The following is a 26,547-nucleotide window of genomic DNA, read 5'->3' on the forward strand; positions in this document are numbered from 1 at the left end:
ATTTAAATAACAAAATATAAACTCTAAGTCTAGGGGCACCTGGGTGGCTCAGTCAGTTAAGTGTCTGCCTTGGGCTCAGGTCACATCAGCCCACATTGGACTCCCTGCTCAGCAGGGAGTCTGCTTCTCCCTCTGCCCCTCCTCTTGCTCATGTTCTCTCTAATAAGCAAATAAAATCTTAAAAAAAAAAACCCTAAATTGTAAGTCTAAAAATAATTATCATAAAGTTAATATTTAACTGATTTGAATTTTCAACCAAAGGCAACTTACTCTATGTCCAATACCATGGATGGATTGGATTGTTCCTTATCTTGTTCATCATTATAGAACAAAATTTTTTTGCTGCTTACCACAACATACTGAAATGAGAAAGAAAGGGGAAGACATATAAGAGCGATATTGGCTTAAAATGATAAGCACAATACTTGCCATTTATGTCTAAAGTATATTGTACTGCATCTAAGATTAATGTTAATAATAGAGCAATTAATACAAGTTCTATGCTTTAAAAGTAAAATATACAACAGATTAGAAAAAAAGAGGCATATAATACCTGTTTCTTCCAGCCATATCGTTTGATATTTCCTCTATTTGGTATTGAAAGCCAACCTTCAATTCTTGACTCTAGGAGAAAAAGAACATACAGTATTCAGTCTCATTGTAACAAGAGGAAAAACTATTACAGGTTGTCTGACAGCATGCAGCAACAGGCATTTGAACACAGCTAAATGAATAAGTGCTACAATTTGCTCTTCCATGCTTCAATCACACAAATCAACTTTAATGGCCATACAAATATTGCAGAAAAAAATTCCAAGCCAATTTCCCATAAAATTAACATTTAGTGCTCAATTATAAAAGTATGAAGTAAAACAATACCCTCAAGAGCCAGGCAAGACTGGAATGGATTGCAGCTTAAATGGGATATGATACAGAAGACTTTAAATATCATTTAACACTCATAAAATATTTAGCAAAAAAAAAAAAAATGCAGCAAGTGGAACAAATCAGAGCGATGATTTACACAAGAAAGAGCAAGCAAAAGTATAGAGAAGGGTCCTATTACTCACAGAAGATAAGAATAGAAGATAAATAAATAAGGAATGCAGGCAGAATCAACTAGATATAAAGAATAAGAGACAAGCATTTTATTTGTTTTCTCAGCACAATATTCTGATAAACTTTTTGGTAAAACACCTATAATAATTTCAATAAAGTTAATCCAAATCTGGTTGGGGGGGGTTACTTAATTCTAGAGTTAAATCCAATTGTAATTCTTATCAAACTAAAGAGGTATAAATGAAGTCTTTTAAGTATGTTACACCAGAATTTAAAAAACAGCAAAAGAACATAAAATTGAGTTGGTCAGCTGCTAATATTTTAACAAGTTTGTGAATACCAGAAATTCCTTAATGAATTCAATCAAGGCATTTAAAAATAAATATTGTTACTTTTTAAAAATAATTAATGTTTATTAGAAATATCTGGAGAAAAAAGGATTCTGTTAGAAATGATTATTTTACATCAAGTTAGAGATAAGAGCATTTAATTGTTTTCTCTATCTCATATTTGAAACACAAAAAAAACAGAAAACTAGCCAATTTTCAAGTATAATGCTCAAATCATGACCTTAATGGGAATATATAATGCCCTTCTCCACATAACTTAAAGACTGTTAAACATCTGCCTTAGAGTCATCATAATTATAGGTAACATTTACTGAACATTTATGGTTTGATATGTGCTTTCCAAGTAATATCTCACATCTAACCTATGTATTATCCCATGAATATATGAGATTATATTTCTATGAATACAGGACAGGATAGCCTTTACTATCATTCTCCGTTTGCAAATGAAGACACCAAGGCTTAGAAGGTAAACTGACTTGCTCAAAGGTATATATCAGTATTTGTCAAACCTGTAGTTTACCCTGGCAGGCTAATTTCTGAGCTTGTGTTCCTAGAACACAATGCTACTCTATCCTTTAACTAAAAAGCCTTGCAGCTAATTGAATTGGAAGTAATATTTGTCTTGTTCCAACTTCTTCCATGCACCTAACGTCCTTTGCTTTTATTATTTCCCTTCATCTAAATTGTAGTTGTTAAGGTGGAGAAAATAATGATAACCTCAGCGTAAAATGATCTTCCTCTTCTCTTAACTCTTTTCTTAGTGCTCTTATTTAGTTTAGCAATAATTATTTTTTCTCCTTAGGTAATGCCTTGAAGTTTTTAAAGATCAGGACCATATCCTAACACTATTTTTATATGCCCCAAGACATCTGACATACAGAGTAGGTACGTACTTGACAAAAAACTGATTATTTTGCAATTCTATTTTTTTCCACATTAGCCAGTTAAAGTCATCCTCTGTAAATAATGGTTATGATTTAAAAATCAAAGGGCAGTTTCATATTAAATAACATGCAGAAGGTTCCTAATCACTCACAAACACTCTATCTTACGAAAGCAACAAGTTACTGCTAGGAAAGTTTCCCTTTAGTGCACCCCAAATTGCAGCTCTTACTCCTCCATTTAATACCAGTAATTCCTCACAGAAAAGATGTGAAAGTCATTGAAATCTTGACATTTATATAAAACTGTGTATGCCCAAATACTACTATCCCCCAGTTATTTCTCTATGAGAATAAATGCCAAAAGTATTAATGCTTCATGGTTCTAGGTTTGGATTAACCTACCAGTGTTCTCTTTAATATATTTTCAATGACTGTTGTGTTTTGACTTTATCTGTCATTTCAGTTTTCCTAGAGAATTTTGTACGTCAAAGACATTTTATGACTCAAATAAGCCTAATTTTATATTTGCTCTTAAATGAAGAAATTTGGAACTTGAAAAAAGGTGTTCAGGATATGTAAGTCTGCCAATTTAAAACAATGGTGTTACAGGAGAGAATTTTAGTTTTTCCTGGTGAACTCCCTTCAGAGAAACAGATGAACTAAAGCTTAGGGATAAATTAAAAAATATATACTAACCTATTTCCTTTACTTAGGAAATACTTTATTTTCCTTTACTTCCTGTCTTAGAAACAAGGTAACATACTATTTTTTACACATGTATACCTCCTTTAAAACCATGACCTACATGGCAATCTGAAAGTTTTAAATTTCATCTTCTGTACTACAAACACAGAAATCAGCTCCAGATAAACAAATGTTGAGGACTTCTAACTCTAGATTACCATAAATAATATGGTACACAAAAATGTACAAAGTACAAAACAACTTGGCTCCAGCTCTTACGGGTTTTTAGAGTGATTTTAACTTACCAAAAAAATGTAGGTATGTATCTCATTACAATATCAACAACTGATTCCTTTACCCAAATAAGAGACATAGAGATTAACTATATATATATAAGTCAATATCCAATACAGCCAGTTTACACATCAAAGCTAACTGCTGAAGACTACCGAAGTTTACTTGGGTAAACATACACTGCTTAAGAAACAGAGCTAAGGGGATCCCTGGGTGGCGCAGCGGTTTGGCGCCTGCCTTTGGCTCAGGGCGTGATCCTGGAGACCCGGGATCGAATCCCACATCGGGCTCCTGGTGCATGGAGCCTGCTTCTCCCTCTGCCTGTGTCTCTGCCTCTCTCTCTCTCTCTGTGACTATCATAAATAAATAAAAATTAAAAAAAAAATAAAATAAAAATAAAAAAAGAAACAGAGCTAAGGAACCATCCAAAAAATTTTTTATTCAGGAGTGATATAAAAATGAAATTAACCAATGCTCAAGAATTCAGATGCATTATCTCCAATTATTGATTAGATTTGGGCATTCAGAAGCTCTCATATACTCAAATACTTGGATACACTAAGAAATTCACTATTTACAGATTTAAAATACATAGACGGAGAGAATGATGCAGCTAATCCATGAGATAATGAATATTAATAGAGTGTTGATATCAGTGTTTTTCCTAGGTGCTTCATCTACTTCTACATTCTTTTCAGATTATTGGTCAATGGTTCCAAAAGAAGGAAAGAGTAAGAACAAGGGAGGAGAGGCAGTTATCATGTTACTCTTTTTGTCATCGAGGAAATAAGCAAATCTTAAACCCAAGTGTAACTTCTGTATTTACAGTAGCTAGGCCACAACCTGCTACAGAACAAAAAGGAGGATGAAGACATGAAAGAATTAGGAGAATAAAAGTGATTTTAAGAACTTCAAAGATTATACGACATAATTTTTTTCTAAGCTTTTTTAGAATTGGGAAACTTAGAGATTTCATCTCATTAAGGACATAATGCCAACTAAGACCGTTACAGAGGCTTAGCTCTAGATATACATAGTAATTAAATGAGAATCTTTATACTGAATGATGAAATCTGTAACTAAATCATATTATCAGTTCATCCATCCAACTACTTAAAAAGTAATATATCTCGGGGCGCCTGGATGGTTAAGCATCTGACTCTTGGTTTCAGCTCAAGTCATAATCTCAGGGTCCTGGGATTGAACCCCACCTCAATCTCCCTGCTCGTGGGGAGTCTGGTTGTCTCCCTCTCTGTCCCTCCCCCTGCTCTCTGCCCACATGCACACTTGTGCTCTCTCCCCCTAAAAGAAATAAATCCATCTTAAAAAAAAAAAAACATCTCACTGAACTAAAAATATGATCCATGTTTCAAAAGGCCTTTAACTGTTGAGTAAATCTATCCCATCCAAAGTTCTCCCCTTTCAGTCTGTAGTTTATTTATTTTTATTTTTAAAAAAGATTTTATTTATTTATTCATGAGAGAGAGAGAGAGAGAGAGAGAGATTGAGAGAGAGGCAGAGACATAGGCAGAGGGAGAAGAAGGCTCCATGCAGGGAGCCCAATGTGGGACTCAATCCCAGTACCCCGGGATCATGCCCTGAGACAAAGGCAGACGCCCAACTGCTGAGCCACCCAGGCGTCCCAGCCTGTAGTTTAATTTACTAATTTTCTAAACTAAGTTAATCATTAGTCATTATCTTCAAAAATTTTAGATACTTGAATCATAAGCAACTTTTTTTTTTTTTTAAAGATTTTATTTATTTATTCATGAGAGACACAGAGAGAGAGGCAGAGACACAGGCAGAGGGAGAAGAAGGCTCCATGCAGGGAGCCCGATGTGGGACTTGATCCTGGGACTCCAGGATCACGCCCTGGGCCAAAGGCAGGCGCTAAACCGCTGCGCCACCCAGGGATCCCATAAGCAACTTTCTTAAATTAAGAGCAACTACCAGGGCATCTGGGTGGTTCAGTTGGTTAAGCACCTGCCTTTGGCTTAGGTCATGATCCCAAGGTCCTGGAACTGAGCCCCGCGTGGGGCTCCCTGCTCAGCAGGGAACCTGCTTTTCCCCCTCCCTCTGCCAGTCTCCCTGCTGTGCTCTTCCTCTCTCTCTCAAATAAATGATTTAAAAAAAAAAATAAAAAGAACGACTATCAAAATTCTTTAACGGTTCTTCCTATGATTGCAAAACCTAAACTTTATTTGCCAATATCCATTTTTACCTATCTAGTAAATGGCAGAATTAGAATAGATTTTCAATTTATTAACAAAATATCTGACACAAAAAAGGATAAAAAAAAACCCCACTGATAGATTATCCGTTACTTTCTACCTACAGTATGAAAGTTAGCACTATAGAGATCTATGAATGTAAAGTTTTAAGACTAAGAGCACAGTAATAAGAGAAAGAGATACCTAACTGGTCTCCTTTTATAGCAATGAAGAATGGCTACCAGTATCATTTTTTCCCCTCACTTGGTTTGAACTTAGAAAACCTTAGCAACAAAGTCTCTGAAAATACACTGTTATTCTAAGTAATAGAATGGAGCCAGGAGCAACATTTTATAATTTCTTTGCTGATTGATTCCTATGTGGATTTATTAGGTCAGGATTCTGAAATCTAAATGGACCCCCAACTTAAGTTTGCCAATCAAACCATCTGATCATTCTTTGAGTTTAGTTTTCTTCAGTGAGCCAGAATGGAAGAAAAAACTCATTACCCTCCTCCTCTTTAGATGTCCCCTAAACTCTTCATTCAATTTAAATTTTTCTAAATAATATTTACCAACAATGTCTCTGAAATGTTTAACCTAATACAAAGAAAGCCAAGGCATACATAATAAGACATTATAATCAAAGTTAAAGGGAAGGGTGAAATAAAGACAAAAAAACCTGGTCAGGATATTTAACTTCCACTAAATGGAGTAAGAATTCCTTTAATAAATAACTTAAGAAATAGCTTGAAGAGGCACTCTAAGCTACAATTTTCAGTTCAACAATTGAAAGAATGAAGCCAAACACCCCTAAAAGTTATACTTGTTAAAGGTTCTTGTTAAATCCAAAGTGATTCTCTGATAAAGGACATGCACCTATTGGATTCTCAAGAGGCAGGAGATTTCAGAGAACCAATAATGGGAAAACAAAAGGAATTCCTTGACCATTGTAATAAGAAATTTCACTCCCTGCCCTTCTCAGATATCTGACTGGGGCTAGCAAAAACACAAAAGAAAGAGGGCAGTGATGACACGGTATACAAGTAAGAGTTAAATTCACCTCTGTCTTTGAGAGCAATAAATAATATTTTCTAAGTAGTCTATCAAATTTTTTATATCAAATTCTCAAAAAACCCAGTATCTGTTAAAATAGAATCTCTTAAAAAAAAAAAAAAAGAATCTCTTTAAAATATGCTGCTTTATAAATATCTTTCTATTCAAACATTATTCAGGAAATACACAAATTAAAATTGATTTTCAAGTTTATGACCATATAAACAAAACTTCCAAAACCTTCAGCTAAGGATATGTAATAGGTCAGATGTGTATGTGTATATAAATATTTATACCTTTAAAATATGCAATGCATTTAAAAATTATTTATAATCTATTCATTTCTAAATTGACCCTATGTGCATTGCTCACTCTGTTAAAAAGATATAAATATACTATAACTTACACTACAATCAACCTAGAATGGGTGCTTATTTTTAATTGATTCTCTACTGGAGAAAGGACAGAAGAAAGTCTGAAGTCCTAGATACTCACTTTTGCCTTTAATTGACTCTGCCCCCTCACTGCATTTCTTAATTCCTTTTATATATTTCTCTAAATTTGAAACTTAAAGTCTGACCAAAGAAGATCACTATTTTATAAGAAAGGTCCCTATATAGGCGGCTGTGGTTCCAAGTACAGGTTTTAGTTTTTGCACAAAAATACATAAAACAAAAAATACATTAAATATTGAAGAGCTGCTATTCATGAAAACATGTTATTTTCTTTAAACAGTGAAAGCAGCAGCTTTAACTTTTACCATGTAGTTAGGTGTTCATAGGTTCATAAAGCTCTTCAGATTTCTATTCAGGTAGAGCCTCTCAGATTTATTTTAATAGCCTAAGATTTGTTCTGACTGCTTTTATTCTGTAAAATGCAAACACAATCAGACTTTGGCTATTCAGAAACATAAATTTCTTAAGGATTCATGGAAAAAATGACAAAGGGTAGAAAGCTAAATGAAAGAAGTAACTAATTTCCATGACATTTAAGCAACCTGAATGAAGTAATGGAAATATTCTTACCTGGAAGGTTTCCATCAGTTTCATCAGCACTAGGAAAACTAGCAATACTTGTAGAATCGGAAAGGTCCAAAAGTTTGGCACGCAGTTGCTCAATATCACTCTCTTTGCTAGCTAATTGCATCTGAAGCTCATTCTTATGCGTACATTCTTCTACCAATTGCTGTTTTTGAAAAATAACAAGATAATAGAAAAAAATCAATATCAAATTTCCAACATTAAGAAATTAAGAATTAATGGAGCTGTAAGTGATAAAGAATCTAAAACTGCTATCACTAAAAACTTACTCTAAATTTCATGAATGCTTACTACCACAGATTTTTTTTTAAGATTTAACTTACTTATTCATGAGAGACACAGAAATAGAGAGGCTGAGACACAGGCAACGGGAGAAGCAGGCTCCATGCAGGGAGCCCGATGTGGGACTCAATCCCAGGACTCCAGGATCACACCCTGAGTGGAAGGCAGATGCTTAACCACCGAGCCACCCAAATATCCCACTACCACAGATTTTGACTTAATTGTAAAAATTCAAGTTCTCTTCCTCAATAATACATTGCTTAGGTAACTTCCTTTTCTCCTTGCTTTAAACAAACTTTTTGTTTTTACTTTTTAAATATAAAGCAGCTGGGGCATCTGGGTAGCTCAGTTGGTTAAGCATCTAACTCTTGATTTTGGTTCAGGTCATGAGATCAAGGCCTGCATCAAGCTCTATGCTGGGGATGGAATCTGAGTTAGATGGTTAAGCATCTAACTCTTGATTTTGGTTCAGGGTCATGAGATCAAGGCCTGCATCAAGCTCTATGCTGGGGATGGAACCTGTTTAAGATTCTCTCTTTCTCTCTCGCCCCACTCCCTCTGTAAAATAAATAAATAGATACAAAGCATCAAAAAAACAAAAACCAACTTTGAAAAAACCTCTTCAAACTTTAGGAAATACTCTTATGGCTCCAAATGGAACAGTTTCAAAGCTAGAGAAAGCTTCTCAGTATGGTAAAACCATAAATGATAGTGCTTTTATCTAAGCAGTCTAGGTCCAGAGACCATGTTCTCAATTTTGTGCTATTAACAAGCCAGGAAATATCAAAAAAATTAAGATTGGTATTTGATTTCTGAAAAGTGAGTCCTGATTAGAGAAAACAAAAAAATCTATAATTCTTCAAATCTTTTATCTCAATTATAGTTAATATTATCCTACTCATATCTCAATTTCAATCTAAAGCCAAAGCAGCAAATCCTTGGCTGCTTCTCTCAAACGAGCCTCTCTAATCAAGTAAATGCTCATGGGTAAAATTACTCAAATTATTAAAAAAAAAAAAAATTTTACTCAAATTATCAGGGTTAATAGGCAACAGTATATTTCTAGTTTTTCAAGATCATGGTTCATATTAGAGTAATAATGATCAAGTTATGAAGACTATAAACCTGAATATGCATTTTTATACTAAAAAATCTAGTTAGGATCAATAGATAATAGGTATAAATAGCAATAACAAATTAAGAAATGAATCCTACAAACACACATACATAAACCTTACCGCTTGCATGTCATTCAGTTCCTTCTGATGCTTCACCACCATCTGGTTGAATTTCTCTCTTTCTTGGTTGAGTTCCAGTTGGAGCTTTCGATTTTCCTTTTCTTTCTTTCTCAAATCCTGTGTGTTAGCTTTCTTTCTATCAATTTTAAAATCTTTCCGATTCATTATTTCTGCCAACTTGTTAACAGCCTATTAAAATATTAAAATATTATTAGTAAAGACCTCTATCATTGCCATCTAATTTAAATCTCCACTAAAATCTATTTCTTTCTTCAAAATCAGGAAGCACGAGTATGTGTGTCTATGTGTGTGTCTGTGTATGTGTGAATAAGAACCTAATGAAGGGTGGGACATGGTAACCGGTAGCACGGGTACCTATTATTGTTTCATCTTGTTCAAATGTAAGAACCAAACAGGCTTGCAAAACCCATTTATCATTCAACAATTATTCAGCACTTGTTATTTGTATGTAAGCACTCTGATTGGCACTAGATACAAAAATAGATATACAGGGGCCCCCTGGGTGGTAGTAGAGTTGGTTGGGCCTCTAACTCTTTTTATTTTTTTAAATTTATTTTTATTGGTGTTCAATTTACTAACATACAGAATAACCCCCAGTGCCCGTCACCCATTTACTCCTCTAACTCTTGATTTCGGCTCAGGGTTGTAGAATCCAGCCTGGCATCAGGATCTGCACTCAACGTGGAGTCTGCTTGGGATTCTCTCTCCCCTTTCCCTCTGACCATCCCTCTCTCTCTAATAATACAAAAAATCTTAAAAAAAAAAAAAAAAAAGAATATAGTTATGCCCCAAAGGCATGCTACTCTGGTGGAGGAGCCAAACAAGCAATATACTGTACTATAACGTACAGAGTGGTAAGTAAAAAGAAAAGAGGCAAACAAGTGTGCTATGGGAGCAGTACCTAACTGAGACTAGGGAGGTCAAGGATGGCTTCCTGATATACCTGCATATGTGTCTACATATGTTTCTTAAAAAGACAAGCAAGAGTTGGATAAGCAAAGAAGAAACAGTATTAAAGAGAGGAGTCAAGGAGAGCCAAGGATGGCATTAAAATCAGATCAAACCGCACAAAAGGCCCAAGATAACATTTTTCCTTTGGACAAGTAGGAATGTAAGCAGACAGGGTAGCAGACTAGGCCATACTGAGGTCCTTTTGAATATAAGAGAAAATGCAAATGTTAGTTGAGGCTAACCCCTTCTGTATATATTCAAAATCAGAAGTGTTAAAAGCATGTAAAGTTAAGCTACATAAACTAAAACATAAATCATGGTATTTTTTTCTGCAATGATATTAAAAAAAAAAAAAAAACCCAAAGATTTTTCCACTAAGACACAAAAAAATCTGAGTCACTATCATTTCCATGGATATGGTCCTATCTAGGATGAGGAGCCCATAACTTTTTTAATGCAGTAAAAATTTATTTCATTGATTCATAATGGGTATTGTTTTCCTAATAGTAAATCTAACATTATAAGAAAAATCAAATCCAGAAATATATTATGAAGAAAGTGAAAAGCCCTTGTAGTATCACCCATCAAAGAGCACCTCTACTAAAGACTCTTCTTTCAATCTGCTGGGTGTATATCTTTCTAAACTTTTCCCTATGTATATAAGCTGATTATAGATACATTTAAATTAAAAAATGGAACTATGCTGTACATTCTGTGCTGAGACTTGCTTTTTAAATTTGATAACTGTATCAAATATGGGAACTATTATTTTCCCATGTCATTATATATATATTTCATTTATTTTTAATGGCTCCTTTACATTGCATAGATGTATTATGATTTGTCAATACTATGCTGATGGGTGGTTGGGTTAATTTTTTGTTATTAAAAATAATGTTGCTGTAATTATATTTGTATATATTTCTTTTGAGCATTTATGGAGTTATTTACATAGGATAAATTCCTAAATGTGCAGTTACTGGGTCAAATAAATATGCACATTAAAATGTGTTTGCTAATTATTCTTATAGTTTACTCCCTCATATATTTTACAAATAAACTTTCCTATGTTCTTACCAAATACAAGTATTGTATCTTATTTAAATGTGCCCATTTTGGGATCCCTGGGTGGTTCAGTGGTTTGGTGCCTGCCTTCAGCCCAGGGCGTGATCCTGGAATCCCGGGATCGAGTCCCATGTCGGGCTCCTTGCATGGGGCCTGCCCTCTGCGTATGTCTCTGCCTCTCTCTCTCTCTCTCTCTCTGTGTCTCTCATGAATAAATGAATAAAATCTTAAAAAAAAAAATGTGCCCATTTGCCAAAAAGATACTTCATTATTGCTTTAATTTCTATTTCTTGGTTTTTATTATGGTTGAATTTTTATGTAATAAAGGTCAATCTTTTTCTTCATGGTCTCTGTATGCAAAGGTAAGTAAATTTCCACTGAAGGATTTTCAACAGATATTAAGTGCATTTTTGAAAGATTAATCTAGATGCAACATGAAAAACTGCTGGGAGGGAGAGTAGATAAGTGGCAAGTAGATAAGTGTATTTGTCTGACTTATTTCCCTTAGCATAATACACTGTAGTTCCATCCCTGTGGCTGCAAATGGTAAGATTTCATTTTTTACTGTTGAGTACTATTCCATTTATATGAATAGTACTATATTCCATATGAATATACCATATATAGAATACTATATATTATATATATAGAAGATACTATATCTACTATATATATTCATATATATATATATATATATATGAATAGTACTATATTCCATGTAAATGGAATAGTACTCTTTAGCACATCTTTTTTAACTCAATTGAAAGCCAATTTCCTGAGGAAGTGTTTTATATTTAACGAAGAAAGAAAATTACATTACTTGTTCCAATGAAAAGTTTGAATATTATGACCAAAGTTGTTTTTTTTTTTTTTTTAAGATTTATTTATTTATTCTTCATAGAGACAGAGAGAGAGAGAGAGAGAGAGAGAGGCAGAGACACAGGCAGAGGGAGAAGCAGGCTCCATGCAGAGAGCCTGACGTGGGACTCGATCCAGGGTCTCCAGGATCACGCCCTGGGCTGCAAGCGGCGTTAAACCGCTGCGCCACTGGGGCTGCCCTTATGACCTAAGTTTTAAGAAAAAGTGCACAAATAGCAAATATTAACTTTTGAATATATGATATTCAAATATAAACATATAGAAAAGGCTGAAAGAGTATGTATACCTGCGTTTTAAGGGTTCTCTCTGTATTGATATTCTTTTCAAAGGCAGCCTTAAGATTATTGATCTCCTCCTCCTTCTTCAATTTATATTCTGTTAACAAATTATATAGTGTTATATGACATTAAATTTGTGTTCCAAATTAACAATGTTCTTAATTATTCAAATTAGTATATACTACATCACTTTTAATAAGTTCATTAAAATAATTTTTTGTTCAGCTTTAAGATACAATTGACATATAAATTAGTAAGATATTTAATCTGTACAATAAGATGATTTGATATATGTACACAACATGAAAGGATTCTCTTATTGAGTTAATTAAGACATCCATCACCTCACATATTTACAATTTTGGGGGATGAGAATATTTAAATTCTGCTAAGATAATTCTTAAGACTATAGAAATTATTTAACCTATGAAAACAAATATTTCAAAAACCTAACACACAATATAAATCACTCAAGATTTACCTCTGATTAAACATTATGATTTAAAAACAAAACAAAACCTTACATACCTTCCTCTGCCCTCTTCATTTTATCAGTTAGCTCTTCATTTTCTTTTCTTAATAATTCATTATCTTTGGTTAACATGCTGTTCGATTCTTCAAGCTTAACAAAACACACAAAGGTTTAAATCACATTCACTTTGCTAGTCTCACATTTAAAATATCCTTTAAAAAATACTTTGCAGGATAAATTAGACAATATTATAAAAATGCCTGGTTTCTGGTTTAACATATGTGGACATACTAAATTCAAATATATTTCATTTAACCTTATAAGAATCTTGTGGAATAGATAGTATTTTTTTTTCCCCAAGTAAACTCTCTATTCCCAACATGAGACTCAAACTCACAACCCTGAAGATTAAGAGTCGAATGCTCTACTGAATGAATCAACCAGGCATCCTGGTATTACTTCTATTTTATAGATGAAGAATCTGAGGCTTAGGGAAGTTAAAGTAAATTGCCCAAACCATGTAACTTCTTAGAGGTAAAGCTAGGATTTCTTCAAAAGAAGAAAAATCTAACTCCCCTTTCAATCCCTATGATCTATGTAGACAATAGTATAATTTCAGGACTGGTTCCTAGAATTAATTTGTAGATATCCATAAAGAATTTCTCATCCCAAAAGTTTCTCTGTGTTTTACAGAATTCTGGCCACAAAATCAGTTGCAATATATTAAGAGAATACAACAAATGAATTTGACCTAAGCATTTCTTCAGATATAATATATTAAGATCTATAGCCAGAAAGAGAAAAAACACATTATACTGAATAAGAATTTCAGTCATTAACAATGGTTTTGGATTATGTAAACTGCTTTATACAAAAGTACAGACTGACTACTGTGTATAAGTAAAGTCAAAGTAAATACATATGCACACATACCCTAACACTTAAAGATGTGACCTATTTTTATTTAGGTAAATTTCAGTCATAAAACTTACCTGACAATCACACTTACCCGACTAACAGTGTGATCTTTATCTGTAATCTCTTGCCTATTTCTGGAAGCAGCTTTCTTGCTTTCTTGGGTTAATTCAAAATACTGTTCTTCCAGAAGCCCTCGAGCCAACTGCTCAGACTCAGCTTTTGTTTCTGCCAGATCCAACTGAGTAGCAAGAGTTTCTCTGTAATAGATTTATAAGAGAAACAGATACAAAGAAATTCAGTTATTCTTCCAACTTAACAATACGCTCTTAAAAGAAGGCAACTATATTTAAACATTAAGAATTAAGCATTTTATTGCTTAAAATACATTATTTGAATCTACTGCAAACATTCTATAAAAGTAATAAACTTAACCTCTCACATTTTGAAAAACTATAAAAGTAAAGAACTCTTTAATCCTGTACCTGCTGTTGTACTTAACTAAGAAAAGGTGGGAAAGCAATGATAAGCAGCCTACTTTTGAAAAGGAACTTGTTGTGGATTTAGAATGGAGGTTAGCATGGGACAGAAGAAAAATAATAGGTTTGTAAACCAGGAGGCCAGACCTTGCTTGACCTTATCCCTGTTCTATCACTAACTAATTGGGTAAGAAAATTGGGCAAATTTTTACATTTCCTGGAGCTCAATTTAATCAAATCTGTAAAATGAGAGTTAAACTAAATGATTTTTGAGGTCCCTTTCAGTTCTGAAATTTATTGAGATTATGAAGACTTATAAATAGATTTGTAAACCACTATAAACTATTCTAGGAATGCTCCTTGGGAATTATACTTTAAAGCTTTTCAGAATTGACATTCAGACCAGGACCAGATTATTCCAGCTTGCTTGCTCTTCCTAAAGAACTTCTGTTTGATAAGGTATCTCGGTCATACTGTATCCCCCCTACATATGGTAGGTGCTCAATAAGTGTTTGATGAAAAAATGACTGCCATCTATTTTTTTACTAAGGGAATAAGACAAATGAAATTTTCTGTTTCAAACCTAAGGAGGGAGACATACTATCTATTAAAAAAAAAAAAAAAAAGAGCATTCATTCATTTGTCCAACAAACATTTACCTAAATGGTTACTATGTGCCAAACATGGTTGTCTAAATTAAGAAATATAGTACAAAGCCTCTACTCTGAGGAAGTATATATTAGTGGGGTGAAATAGGCAATTAAAAAAATGAACAAGTAATAAATAGTATGCTACAGAGAACACAATAAAACAAAAAAGGTGGAAGAGGCTGTGAATGTGGTATTTTATGCAGGGTGATCAAGGAGGCCTCTCTGCTAAGACATGTGAGAAGAACTATGAAGGAAGTAAGAGAGTGAGCTATGCAAGTATCTAAAAATATAGTGTTACAATGGAAGAAACATCTAACAACAAATGCCCTAAGCCTGGTCTGAAAGAAGCTAATGTGAGTGAAGTGAGAGATGAAGGAAAGTTGTGAGAACTGTATTAAGAGAAGTGGGAAGAGAGAACAGACCTTGTAAGACTTTCTAAGACAGTATAGGGAACTTTGGCTTTTACTCTTGAGTATTCTGTTTTAAAAAGATTATTCTGGCTAGATTATTAAGATCAGACAATAGGGGGACAATGGCAAAAGCAAAGATATCAGCTGGGAAGCTAATTATAGTATCAAAATTGGAGATGGTATCAAAATTGGAGATGGTGGCAGTTTGGATCAAGCTGGGAAATGGTACAAGTAAGAACTTGTGGATATATATATCACTTTTTAAATTATAGCTAGGAAGATTTATTAATAGATTGCATATAAAGTATTAGGAAAAAAGAGAAGAGTCTAAGATAATTGCAAGGTTTTCTGTTTAAATAACTGGAAATAATAGACTTGCTAATACTGAAATGGGAAAAACAGGGAGGAGCAGTTTGGCAAAGTAAGGGAATCAGGAATTTTTTCTGGACATGTTAAAAATGAGATGCTTATTAAACACTCAAGTAGAGTCAAACAGACGGCTGGACATACAAGCCTGGAATTCAGGAGAGAGCATGCTTGTACACTGATGCTATTTAAAGCTATGAAGCTGGATGAGAACAAGGAAAGAGTGATCCCTTGGGCCCTCCAAATTTTAAAGGTCTCAGAGAGGGGAAGGGACAAAGGAGCAAAGAAGGTTAAGAGCAGCCAATTCAATACGGAAAAAATACCACATGGTGTCACAGAAGCCAAATGAAGAAATTGTGTCAAGCGAGAGTAATCAAATATGTCAACTGCCATTGTTAAATAAGATAAGGACTGAGAACTGACTATTGTCTTTAACTATTAGGAAGTCATCAGTGACCTAGAGTAGGGTTACTTTGGTAGTGTGATGAATGCAGAAGTCTGACTGGAATGAGATAGAGACAGAAAGGGAAAAAAAGACCTGAAGATAAATGGTATGTTGCTTTTCAAGAAAGTTTGCTACAAAGGGGTGCGGGGATGGGGTAACTGGGTGATGGACATTAAGGAGGGCACGTGATGTAACAAGCACTGGGTATTATATAAGTCTGATGAATCACTGACCTCTACCTCTGAAACTGATAATACATTATATGTTAACTGAATTTAAAGTTAAAAAAAAAAAAAGTTTGTTATAAAAGGAAGCAGAAAGGGATCCCTGGGTGGCGCTGCGGTTTGGCGCCTGCCTTTCGCCCAGGGCGCGATCCTGGGGACCCGGGATCGCGTCCCGCATCGGGCTCCCGGTGCATGGAGCCTGCTTCTCCCTCTGCCTGTGTGTCTGCCTCTCTCTCTCTCTCTGTGACTATCATAAATAAATTTAAAAAAAAGAAAAAAAAAAAAAAAGGAAGCAGAAAAATAAGACTGTATAGCTGGAAGCAAATATGCATTTAAAAGATGGTTATTTTTTACAGAAATATTTACCTGTTATGTTTAAATACTAATGAGAATGACCATACAAAGGAAAAAAATTTCCTAAAAAAGGTAAGGATTCCTGGAATCATATTCTTAAGTAAACAGAAGGGATGGGATTGAGGGGCTGCCTTTAGTTAAAAGCACATTTTGTCCATTTATATCAATCAGAAGGCAGGCAGGATTTATAGGTACAGAGGCAAATAGGTTAGTAGCTGTGAAGCTGGGACAGAGTAGAGGTTCTCTGACATCTAGGAAGCAAGGCCATTTGCATGTGAGGATGAGGACAGATTGTTGAAGATCTGAGGAGAAAGGAGAAGATACAAAATAGCTGCCTCAAAGTGTAGGGAAGTTAGTACATTTGGAAAGGACAGGAGTACTGCCAATGGTAAGTCTATGATCCTGGGAGGGAGGGGCGTGGTTCTGAGCTATTATAATATAAGGCTTCAGACTGATAACATATTCTTTTTTTTTTTTTTTTTCTTATAACATATTCTTACCTGGGCTTACTGCTTTGTATCAAATTCAGATAAAAGTATCTAAGTTATATATTAAAATGCCAGAAAACCTATTTATCCCAAATTACAGTTCTATCCCTGGCTATGCAACTGTGCAAGAGAAAGCAAGAAACAATGAGACGGTTCAGGGTAAAATGTCTGCAACTATAACCATCCAGACTTCCTTCACGACTCTCCATAAATAAAAGACCTGTCTTTACTGATGCCTAATGCCAATCTGTCACCTTTATTCTCCTTACCTCCTCAATGATATCAGTTTATTAACTCCTTTTTCTTCTGGCTTATAAGATTATCAAGAGCTTTGTTCTTGTTCACTGCTATATCCCAAATGCCCAGAAGTCTCCAGCCCATAGAAAGTGCTCACATTCATTTCAATAAATGTATAGATGTTTGCAACTTTTCCCATTCTGATTTCCTTTTCTTTCCATGTCTCATTTAAATATGCTCCAATTTGTTATCTTTAAAAAGAAATAGCTCTGTTTCACCTTCTCCAGCTACTGCTCTCTTTGCCTCAACAACTACATTTCTTGAATTTTTTTAATTTAACAAATGTTTACTGACCATCTACTATATTCTAAGTACAATTCCAGGTGCTATACAAATAGCAGTGAATCAGAGTTAAGGACAGAACATTTGAAAATTCCTTCCTTCACTGGGTTTAAGTTCTAGCAGAAAGAGAAAAATAGTAAGTAAAATAAGTTAGCAAATTCTATATTATATTAGCACGGGATAAGTGCTACAGAGAAAAATACAACAGGTAAGGAAGTACTGAGCTGGGCAACAAGGAAATGGGGTGGGAAATGTTTGTACAATTTTAAGGATATTCATAAAAGCCCCCTCTGAGATGACATTTAGACCTAGACCTGAAGGGGGTGAAGGAGCACACCATGTGGATACTCAGAGGAAAATGTTCCAGGTGGAGGGGAGAGCAAGTCTAGAAGCTCTGAGGCAGGAGAGTAACTGACTAGTTTGTTGAACTGTAAGGAGGTAAATGTGGCTACAGTCTACATTCTGTCTCCACTTCTACCCTTACCATTCATGTCTCAATCCACTTTAGTATCCATTCTCATTACTATTTAGGAACTGTTCTCAAGAAGATAACTTAACAACCTTAAATATAATGGACAATTTATTTTTTACTTGACCTTTCTGAGTACTTGGTACTTTAAATCACTTTGTCTTCTTTGAAGTATTCTATTCCCCTATCTTGTGTAATCTTACTCTGCTTTTCTCCTTCTATTACTTGGTGATTTTTACTTTCCCTTTCTCTGTCCTTTAAAAGTATAGGCACTAGGAGTCCATCGCCAGCCAGCCTTTATGTCTTCTCATCTTACACTAGGAGTTATAACTTACTACCTGAGAGGGTCAAATGAGTCCACATAAGTGTTCCTCTATTTCTCTCCAGATACAGAATTAAAATAAATTTGAGCCATTTTACGTAAAAATTCAGATTTCTGGCTTCTCTTGAAAAACCAGATCTTGAAATACTGGATCAGTGTTACCATGTGGCAGCAAGTGGTTAGAACTGAGATAAACTCCTTAGTTTGTTATAATACTCACAATTTACACAACGAATATACCCAACTAGCTTCAAATCAGTTACACGTATGGTACTATAGGTTCATGAGTTTATAAACGTTGATATACACAATCACCTTAACAAATCTCATGTCTTCCAATCTGTTTCAATATACAGTGACTGTCAAGTCAGCTTCAAGTCCTTATCTTTTCTCTCAGCTCTGAAGCAATTTCAAAATCATTTTTTTGGACATCCCATAGGCACCTCAAACTCAATAGATCTGAAATGGAAATACCTTGTCTCCCCTCATTTCACAGACTTGGCATTCCATAACTCAGGGACCAGTACGCTACCATCAACCCAATGTCAGAAACTTGAGAACCTACCTGAATTTTTCCCAACTTTTATGCCACACTCCCAAATCTACAAGTCCAATTGCTTCTAACTTCCTTTTATTTCCCCCATGTACTTGCCTCTCCTTTTACTGTCAACTTCCACTACAATTTTACATCTAGATTTTCCAAAGGCTACATAATTCCACTTCCTGTATCCACCTGTTTTGCCTCCAATCCATTCTTCACTCTAAAGAGTGAAGCTTTCTGAGACATCACCTTGTCAATCCCTAGCACTTTGTCATAGATACCTACCTTAATTATAGCTGTCTCATGACTAGATTCTACAGTACTTGAGGGTAAGAACCATAACTTATTAATAATAAAACACACACACTAGTGGTGATCAATATGTTTCTTTCAAATAGATCAAACAAAGGCAAATTTAACAACCCTATGAAATAATATACCATGTAGTAGATTGGGTGTCCTCTTCACAGTAAATGCACACAACATTTGCATATTACATTGCAGACACCATATAAACGATAGGCAATAGACTATAATAGGATTCTATCACTGTCACAGAGACTAGCCAGGAAATGTACCTATGCTCCTTAGACTCCACTAAATAAATTAAAGATCTAAACATTGAGTGTCCATGTTTGCTAACAACACAAAGAGGCAACCACATTATTTTATAAGGTTATATATGAAGTAGTCTTCACCTCTCTATAAATCAGATTTGAATATGACTAAGATTCCCAAATAGGGATGTCCAATAAAGCTTTCTATGAGGATAGAAATGTTCTCTATACCTGTGCTATTGAATATAGTAGACATTAGCTACATGTGACTGTTGAGCACCTGAAATGTGGCTAGTACACCTGAAAAACTAAATTTTATACTTCATTTAAATAAGTTAAAGTTTAAATTTAAATTTAAATGGCTACATAAGACTAGGGGTTACCATAGTCTTAAGTTCTGGGTTACCATACTGGACAGCACAGTTCTAGATTTAACCACTGATTTATCGGAAACACAGAAAGACAAAAATGTTCAAGTAACTGTGGAAATGGAATAAATTAAATTAGTACAACTGAAGAAAACTATATAGGAATGATCTCATTCCTCTGACAAATAATGTCAGGATAGTGATTATTTTAGTGGTAGAGAGGGAAGAAGGCATAATCAGGAGGGGGAATACAGTGGACTTCTAAAGTAAATAGCAAGGTTTTGTCTCTTTCATGGGTAGTAATTATAATAATATTTGTCATCTAATTCATAAAACTGCACATTTTAATATTTAATGTGTTTCTTTGTTTCAGCAATAAAATGGTTAAATTTTAAAAATTTGTATATGGAAAGAAAATATAAAAATGTCAGAAAACTAGTTCTAGTGTGTGTTCCACTTAGCTATGAGAAGTTGTTATACTTAAAATAGCTTTAGATTTTCTCCTTCTAAGGCCCTGGGATTTACACATGCAATGGAATTTAACCTGCCTTAAACTAAGAGGGAGATCTTAAATACCTTTACCTAGCAAAAAATAATGACTTGTAAATACAGCATGAACTATTTATATACAAGTAGATGTTTAAAGATTGAAAGACCCTTGAAAACAACTTACTGTCAGTTTAGTGAATCTCTGTACAATAACCATAGTGTTAATGTATTATTTTTTCACCATAAAGAGAAATTTTACTCTAAATTTAATTTGATTTGTTCTAAATTAGCCTAATAAGATTTGTTATACCATTCTCATCAGAATAATGGCACATCTACTCTCTATCTTAAACTTAAAGAATGCTTTGATGTAATAGTGATTCTTATGCTAAAGAAAAATGGACATACTTTTCATTTTGTAGCTCTTGTATTTTCTTTAAATTTTCTCTGTTTTTTTCTTCAATTTCTTCCTTAAGTTCCTTTACCTGGGTTTTATAAAGTGTCTGCAAAACAAGTGATTACAAGAAATGTGTTTAAAAAATTTGGTAGTTTCTTATAAACAATTAACATATAGTCCAACAATTCTACTCCCAAGTGTTTACCCATGACAAATGAAAGCATATATCCACACAAAATCTTATACATGAATTTTCATTAGCACTTTATTACAAACTGTAGACAACCAGAGGTTCATCAACAGATGAATTTTAAAAACTGTGGAATATTCATACTGAGCAATAAAAAGGAATGAACTACTTATACAAACAACATGATACACCTAAAAAATATTTTGCTGAGTGGAAAAAAAAAAAACAGATGCTAAAGAGCGTATACTGTATGATTCCACATACATGCAATTCTGGAACAGGTGAAAATAATTAATAGTGACAGAAAACAAAATCAGTGGTTACCTACAAATAGAGGTAAGTGGGGAAGATGGACTGCAAAGGGCCACTGGGAATTTATGGTGAAGGAAAGGTTTTATATGTTGATTGTTGTAGTGGTCACACAGTATACACATTTGCCTAAACTTATCAACACATACACTTAAAATGGTTATAAGTAATTATATAGAAATTATATCTCAAGTACATTAAATATTATATTGATTTGGGAAAACAGTATAAAGAAACTGAGCAAGAACTATTCATTTAAAAGATCAATTCTTGAAGTGAGTAATGTTAGAAAAAATCACTTCCCTTTTTGAGTGAGGGGGATTAAGTGGGTGGCTGAATGACATGAATGAAATAACAAACAAGATTTATCAAACATTCTGTTAACACAGAAATAATATATACTTACTATAGAAAAATGGTTCTTACAAAATTCATTTGGCTTTTGGCAACTCCATCAACAGATGTTTAACAGATACAAGTAAGGATTAAACCCATATTGTGTTAGGGTGCTGTGGTTACAGAGTAAATTTTTTTTTTTTTTTTACAGAGTAAATTTCATTTCACATTTTTTTAAACTATCCTTTTTTGAAAAAAAATAAACTATACTTTTTGGTATAAAAGATAAGGGGAAAAATTAGTGAAGTCTAGCAAATAGCTATGGAGAATTACTTTTACACTGTAAACTTACTTATCCCTCTAAGAAGTAGCACTTCTCTAGGGGACAAACACATATATTTCAATAGGAATATAAATAAAGGAAGTACTAGATGATTACTCTGTGAAAGTATAGACAAGAAAGTGTGGATTATAGGCTATATTATAGCCCACTTTGCAGAAGTCAGTACTACACACTTTGAACAATTAAGGTTAATCTCTACCCAGAGAAAGGTTTTTCAACAATACTGATTTTTTTTAAAGTTAAAAACATATTTCAGTGATAGTCTATCAAACCAAGAAGGAAATAGGCAAAAGATAGAAAGAAAGTCACCCACCATGTTTATTAGGAGATGAGCAGAGTACAGCACGAAGCTCTGAACATGTGAAAGTTCTATAGAGCTCTACTAGTGTTCAGATTCTTTATTAAGGAAATCATTATTTCTAATATTGTTTACTTGGTTTCTAGGACATGTTCACCAGCACAACTCAAACTCACTCATTTAATGCACTAAGACCTGTAGGAAAAGTGGCTGCCAGTGTTAATAGTAATGGAGAAGCTAGAAATGTTAAGTTGAAATGGTGGAGTATAAACTTGGTAACCAAAAGAAACAAAAAATGCAGAGGCTTCAATAAAAATCTCAAAACACTGGCTATAAATGTTAATAGTAGTAGTGAAATAACCTGGCCTGTAGCCAGTAAGAATTAGAATGACTTCTATGGAGAAAAGAGCAAAATAGATGCATAAAGTGCATACAAAGAGGTAAAACTAGACCAAAGCTTTTGAGCATTAATTATACCTATAACTGTATGCAGTTATACCTACAAATGTAATGTGCATACATGAACCACACATGAAAATATTGATAACTCCAACCATCCAAGCTTGCTATCAGGCAAACAAAACCCTTAACAAAATCTTACATACAGTTTTAGTTTGATGGCAATTCTAGAAATGTTCCACAAAAATGGTCATTTCTTTACAACTTACACAGACCATGAACTCAGATTTAGAAATGAAATGGAGAGATGGGGATATGAAAAGGGGGAGAAAATCAGTTCATGATCATTTGAAAAAAAGTCACAGTTCATGTTAAAATCTTAATACCTTGTTTTAAGCCAGGTGTTAAAAATGATTCTTACCGAGAAATACTGCTCAGCTTCAAGCTGATCTTGTAGCTCCCGCATCTGTCCTTCATTTCCTCTATACTGTCTTCAGGTCAAAGAGAAAATAGTAAATGAATGCTAGTTACACTAGGCTTTATATTATTCTTTATTTATTAAACTTGCTAAAAATAAAAAGGTTTACTAAAATGAATTATTTTTAAAAACCATACTTCATTATACAGTATGACTTTTATTATATCTGATCAGGACAGGCTGTCTGGTTCCATTTTGCTCCTTATAAAATGATACTGTGCAAAGTAGAGGGAACTGTCTTCTACTGAAGGTGACTTTCAGGAGAATATTAACTGTGGATTAATCCAAGTTGCAAAAATAAAAATGTTTTTTTTTTTTTTTTGGTGAATTTTAATAGAGAAAACATTCTTAGGGATACATTTTAAATGTCTTATGTAGTAAAGTAAGCAATTAAAAGGGGATATGAAAATATTTAATAAATATTAATAATAACATACATGCTATACATTATATATACATAAAATACTATACATCATGGCCAATAAAGCATGGGGGTGGGGTTGGAAATGAAAAATCAGGTAAGAAACAAAAGGCAAGAACAATAATGGATAGAGGAGGAGGAACACAGACACACCTACATATATATAATACACACACAAACACAATTCACATAGAAACAGATAAAACAGAAACACAATGCAATCCACAAACACAGATTTTCAAGGATAAACAGTTCCTTCTGCATCTGCTAGATTTTCATGTTAGACAGTAATAGCTTTGTATTTTCAGCATCTACCAAGGCATATGGTTGATAAAAGGACATAATAAATGTTCACTGAATGCCGAGTGAAAGTTATTTTAGGAGAAGAAAACTATAAACCATATTATGTGAAAATGATGGCTCTAAGAGAGGGAAAAGAATTTTGCTAATATAAATCCAACAGAACAAAAACTGACACTTTTTTTCAAGAATTACTAAGTTGTAAATGAAGCTGGCAAATGAAGATAGAATATAAATCCAGAAGAAATAAAAACACATGAGTTGGCAGAAGATATACTCATCTTTGACATTAAATTTCTGAAGCATATCTTTATACAAATTCTGAAAGCAATAATGACACCTCATTTGTCTCCATTTCAAGTAAGTGAACATATCACCTCTCAGAGCAGAGAAGAAGAAAAAAGGTACTTTACATTCTGAGATGTGAACCAAAGGAACAAAACAAAACAAACACAAGGTCATTATGCCTAATTCTAATTTCTAAAATAAAGAAACACTGAACATTTCCCATAAGGTACTGATCCTATCCCTGATTTTTGTAATTCTAGTGTGAAGAAACACGACTTGTGGGTATGAAAATCACATCAGAAAACTCTAGCTTTCAGTTTTACAGTAAAGTCAGTAGCCTTGATAATCTCTCTTTTCCTTTAAAAAAAAATCTCTATTATTTATTAAGGATCCCTTGCAAACCTTTGCAAGTAAATTCTTTCAAATCTAAATGCATTTTTCTAAAGTCTTTGTTTCACAAACTCCAAATACATTATTTCTACACACATAAAATATCAAATATAAGCAATGCTGAACACAAAAAAGAAACAAAAATGTTATTTTTGAGACTTACTTTGTAAGCTGAGCTAATTCAAATTCTAATAATCTCTTTGCTTCCAATAAAGTATTTATTTCCTGTTTCATCTGCTTTTCTAGACCTTTTAAATTGTCTGCTTCAAATGCTTGAGTCTTCAATTCATTCTGTAACAACAGTCGCTTATTTGATTCCTGCTCCAGCTGCAGGGATAGATTCTTAACCTATAAATGAGAAAAATAATTGGGATCTTAAATATCACTATTTATTTATTAAGAGATTTACTTATTCATTTGAGAGAGAGAGTGTTGGGAGTGGGGGCGGCAGAGGGAGAATCTTAAGCATGCTCCACATCCAGCATGGAGCCCAACTTGGGGGCTTGACCTTAACACCCTGAGATCTTGATCTGAAATCAAGAGTTAGCACTTAGCAGACTGAGCCACCCCTTTAAATCTCGCTAATAATTTATTAAATATTATTTGAAAGAATACTAACCAAATCTCAAGTGCATTACACTGCGTTATACAGAGAATATTAGTATTCTAAAGAGTCTCCATTGTTGCAACATTATTTATTACTAGCATTTACTATTAAATCAAATTAACCAAAATAAATAAATAAATAAATAAATCAAATTAACCCCCAAATTTCAGATATGAGATCTTGGGGAAAACAATCTGGTTTCTGCACCAACATGAAGGTGGCTATAAAAAAAGCTACTTTTAGAGGGACATTCCTAAGCAGTATTTAAATTTACCTTTTCATTCATAATTATTTGTGTTCTGGTCTACAATCCTCTAAAGTTTAGTGAGGCCTTCCTTACTGCTCCACCCCCATCCCTGGCCATGTGATTAGTCATAACACTCCCACAGTGTACAGTATTTCCTCTTTAAATACAAGTCATGCTTGTAATTAAGCTTGTAATATCTGTCTTTCTCTCTGGGCTGAAAGTTCCATAGAAGTCAAGAACATACCTTTTTTTTTAAAAAAAAAAGATTATTTATTTGAGAGAGAGAGAGAGAGAGCACGCAAGAGAGCGAGCACGGGGGGGGGGATGGAGGGGTGGGGGGGCAGAGGGAGAGGGAGAAGCTGACTCCTCCCTGAGCAGGGAATCCAATGTGGGCTTGATCCCAGGACCCCAAGATCATGACCCAAGCCAAGTCATTTGAAATGACTGAATATTATCTTTTAAATTTTCAACATACCTTCTTCTTGCATGTGGGCTCTCCTTTAATCTCTCCTTTCTAGCTCATTCTATAGGACACTACCAGAATAATTTTATTTTCTAAAAGAGTAATTTCACCTATAGCCTCCCATTTTAATTTTCAATACTTTGGTCCCCAAGTTTCCCATGACTACTAAATATGTTTTTTCTTCTCTGGTTATATCAAGTCCTTTTTTGTCCTTCACTTACCTATCTTCACTCCTTAATCACTTTTTTATTATCATCATCACTGATAATGTTCCCTTTACCAATGCTGGCTTCTGACTCTCAAACTATTAACTTTTGAGGTCTTACTCAATCTTTAGATAATGGTAATATCTCCTCCCTCCTTTAAGAAGTCTTCCTGATTATTCTGGTCTTTTCTTTCTCCCTTCTCTAACTTATACAGTAAATTGATTACTTTCAATCTTATAAGTGATTTCTAAAATATATATAATAACCACAAGGATATAATGTCATTTTCTTTTTATTTATTGCTTTCTAAATGTGCACCCTGTGTTTTCTATCAATCTAAATCAGTCAAGACTGTGGTTTAACAAAATCTGGGAGCAACTGCTCCTCTTTGGGATTATAAGATAAATTTACAATAAAGGTTTGTTTTTCTTAAAAAGCAGATGGTCAGGGGCAC

At 33.9% G+C, this 26,547-nt stretch overlaps 1 protein-coding gene across 3 annotated transcripts in view; it reads right to left on the bottom strand.

The window, feature by feature from the left end:
- ROCK1 (Rho associated coiled-coil containing protein kinase 1) overlaps positions 1-26,547 on the bottom strand; it is a 138,220-nt gene that overhangs the window by 8,160 nt on the left and 103,513 nt on the right. For all 3 annotated transcript variants that reach the window (XM_072828981.1, XM_072828982.1, XM_072828980.1), the window contains exons 20-29: positions 24,734-24,918; positions 23,115-23,184; positions 20,830-20,924; positions 13,775-13,940; positions 12,822-12,915; positions 12,302-12,390; positions 9,100-9,288; positions 7,565-7,724; positions 554-624; positions 271-359 (exon numbers count right to left, since the gene is read on the bottom strand). In XM_072828981.1, the coding sequence (XP_072685082.1) occupies positions 271-359; positions 554-624; positions 7,565-7,724; positions 9,100-9,288; positions 12,302-12,390; positions 12,822-12,915; positions 13,775-13,940; positions 20,830-20,924; positions 23,115-23,184; positions 24,734-24,918 (1,208 nt within the window). The remainder of the gene's footprint in view (positions 1-270; positions 360-553; positions 625-7,564; positions 7,725-9,099; positions 9,289-12,301; positions 12,391-12,821; positions 12,916-13,774; positions 13,941-20,829; positions 20,925-23,114; positions 23,185-24,733; positions 24,919-26,547) is intronic.

Source organism: Canis lupus, chromosome 6, assembly GCF_048164855.1.
Source record: "Canis lupus baileyi chromosome 6, mCanLup2.hap1, whole genome shotgun sequence".
Taxonomy (NCBI): domain Eukaryota; kingdom Metazoa; phylum Chordata; class Mammalia; order Carnivora; family Canidae; genus Canis; species Canis lupus.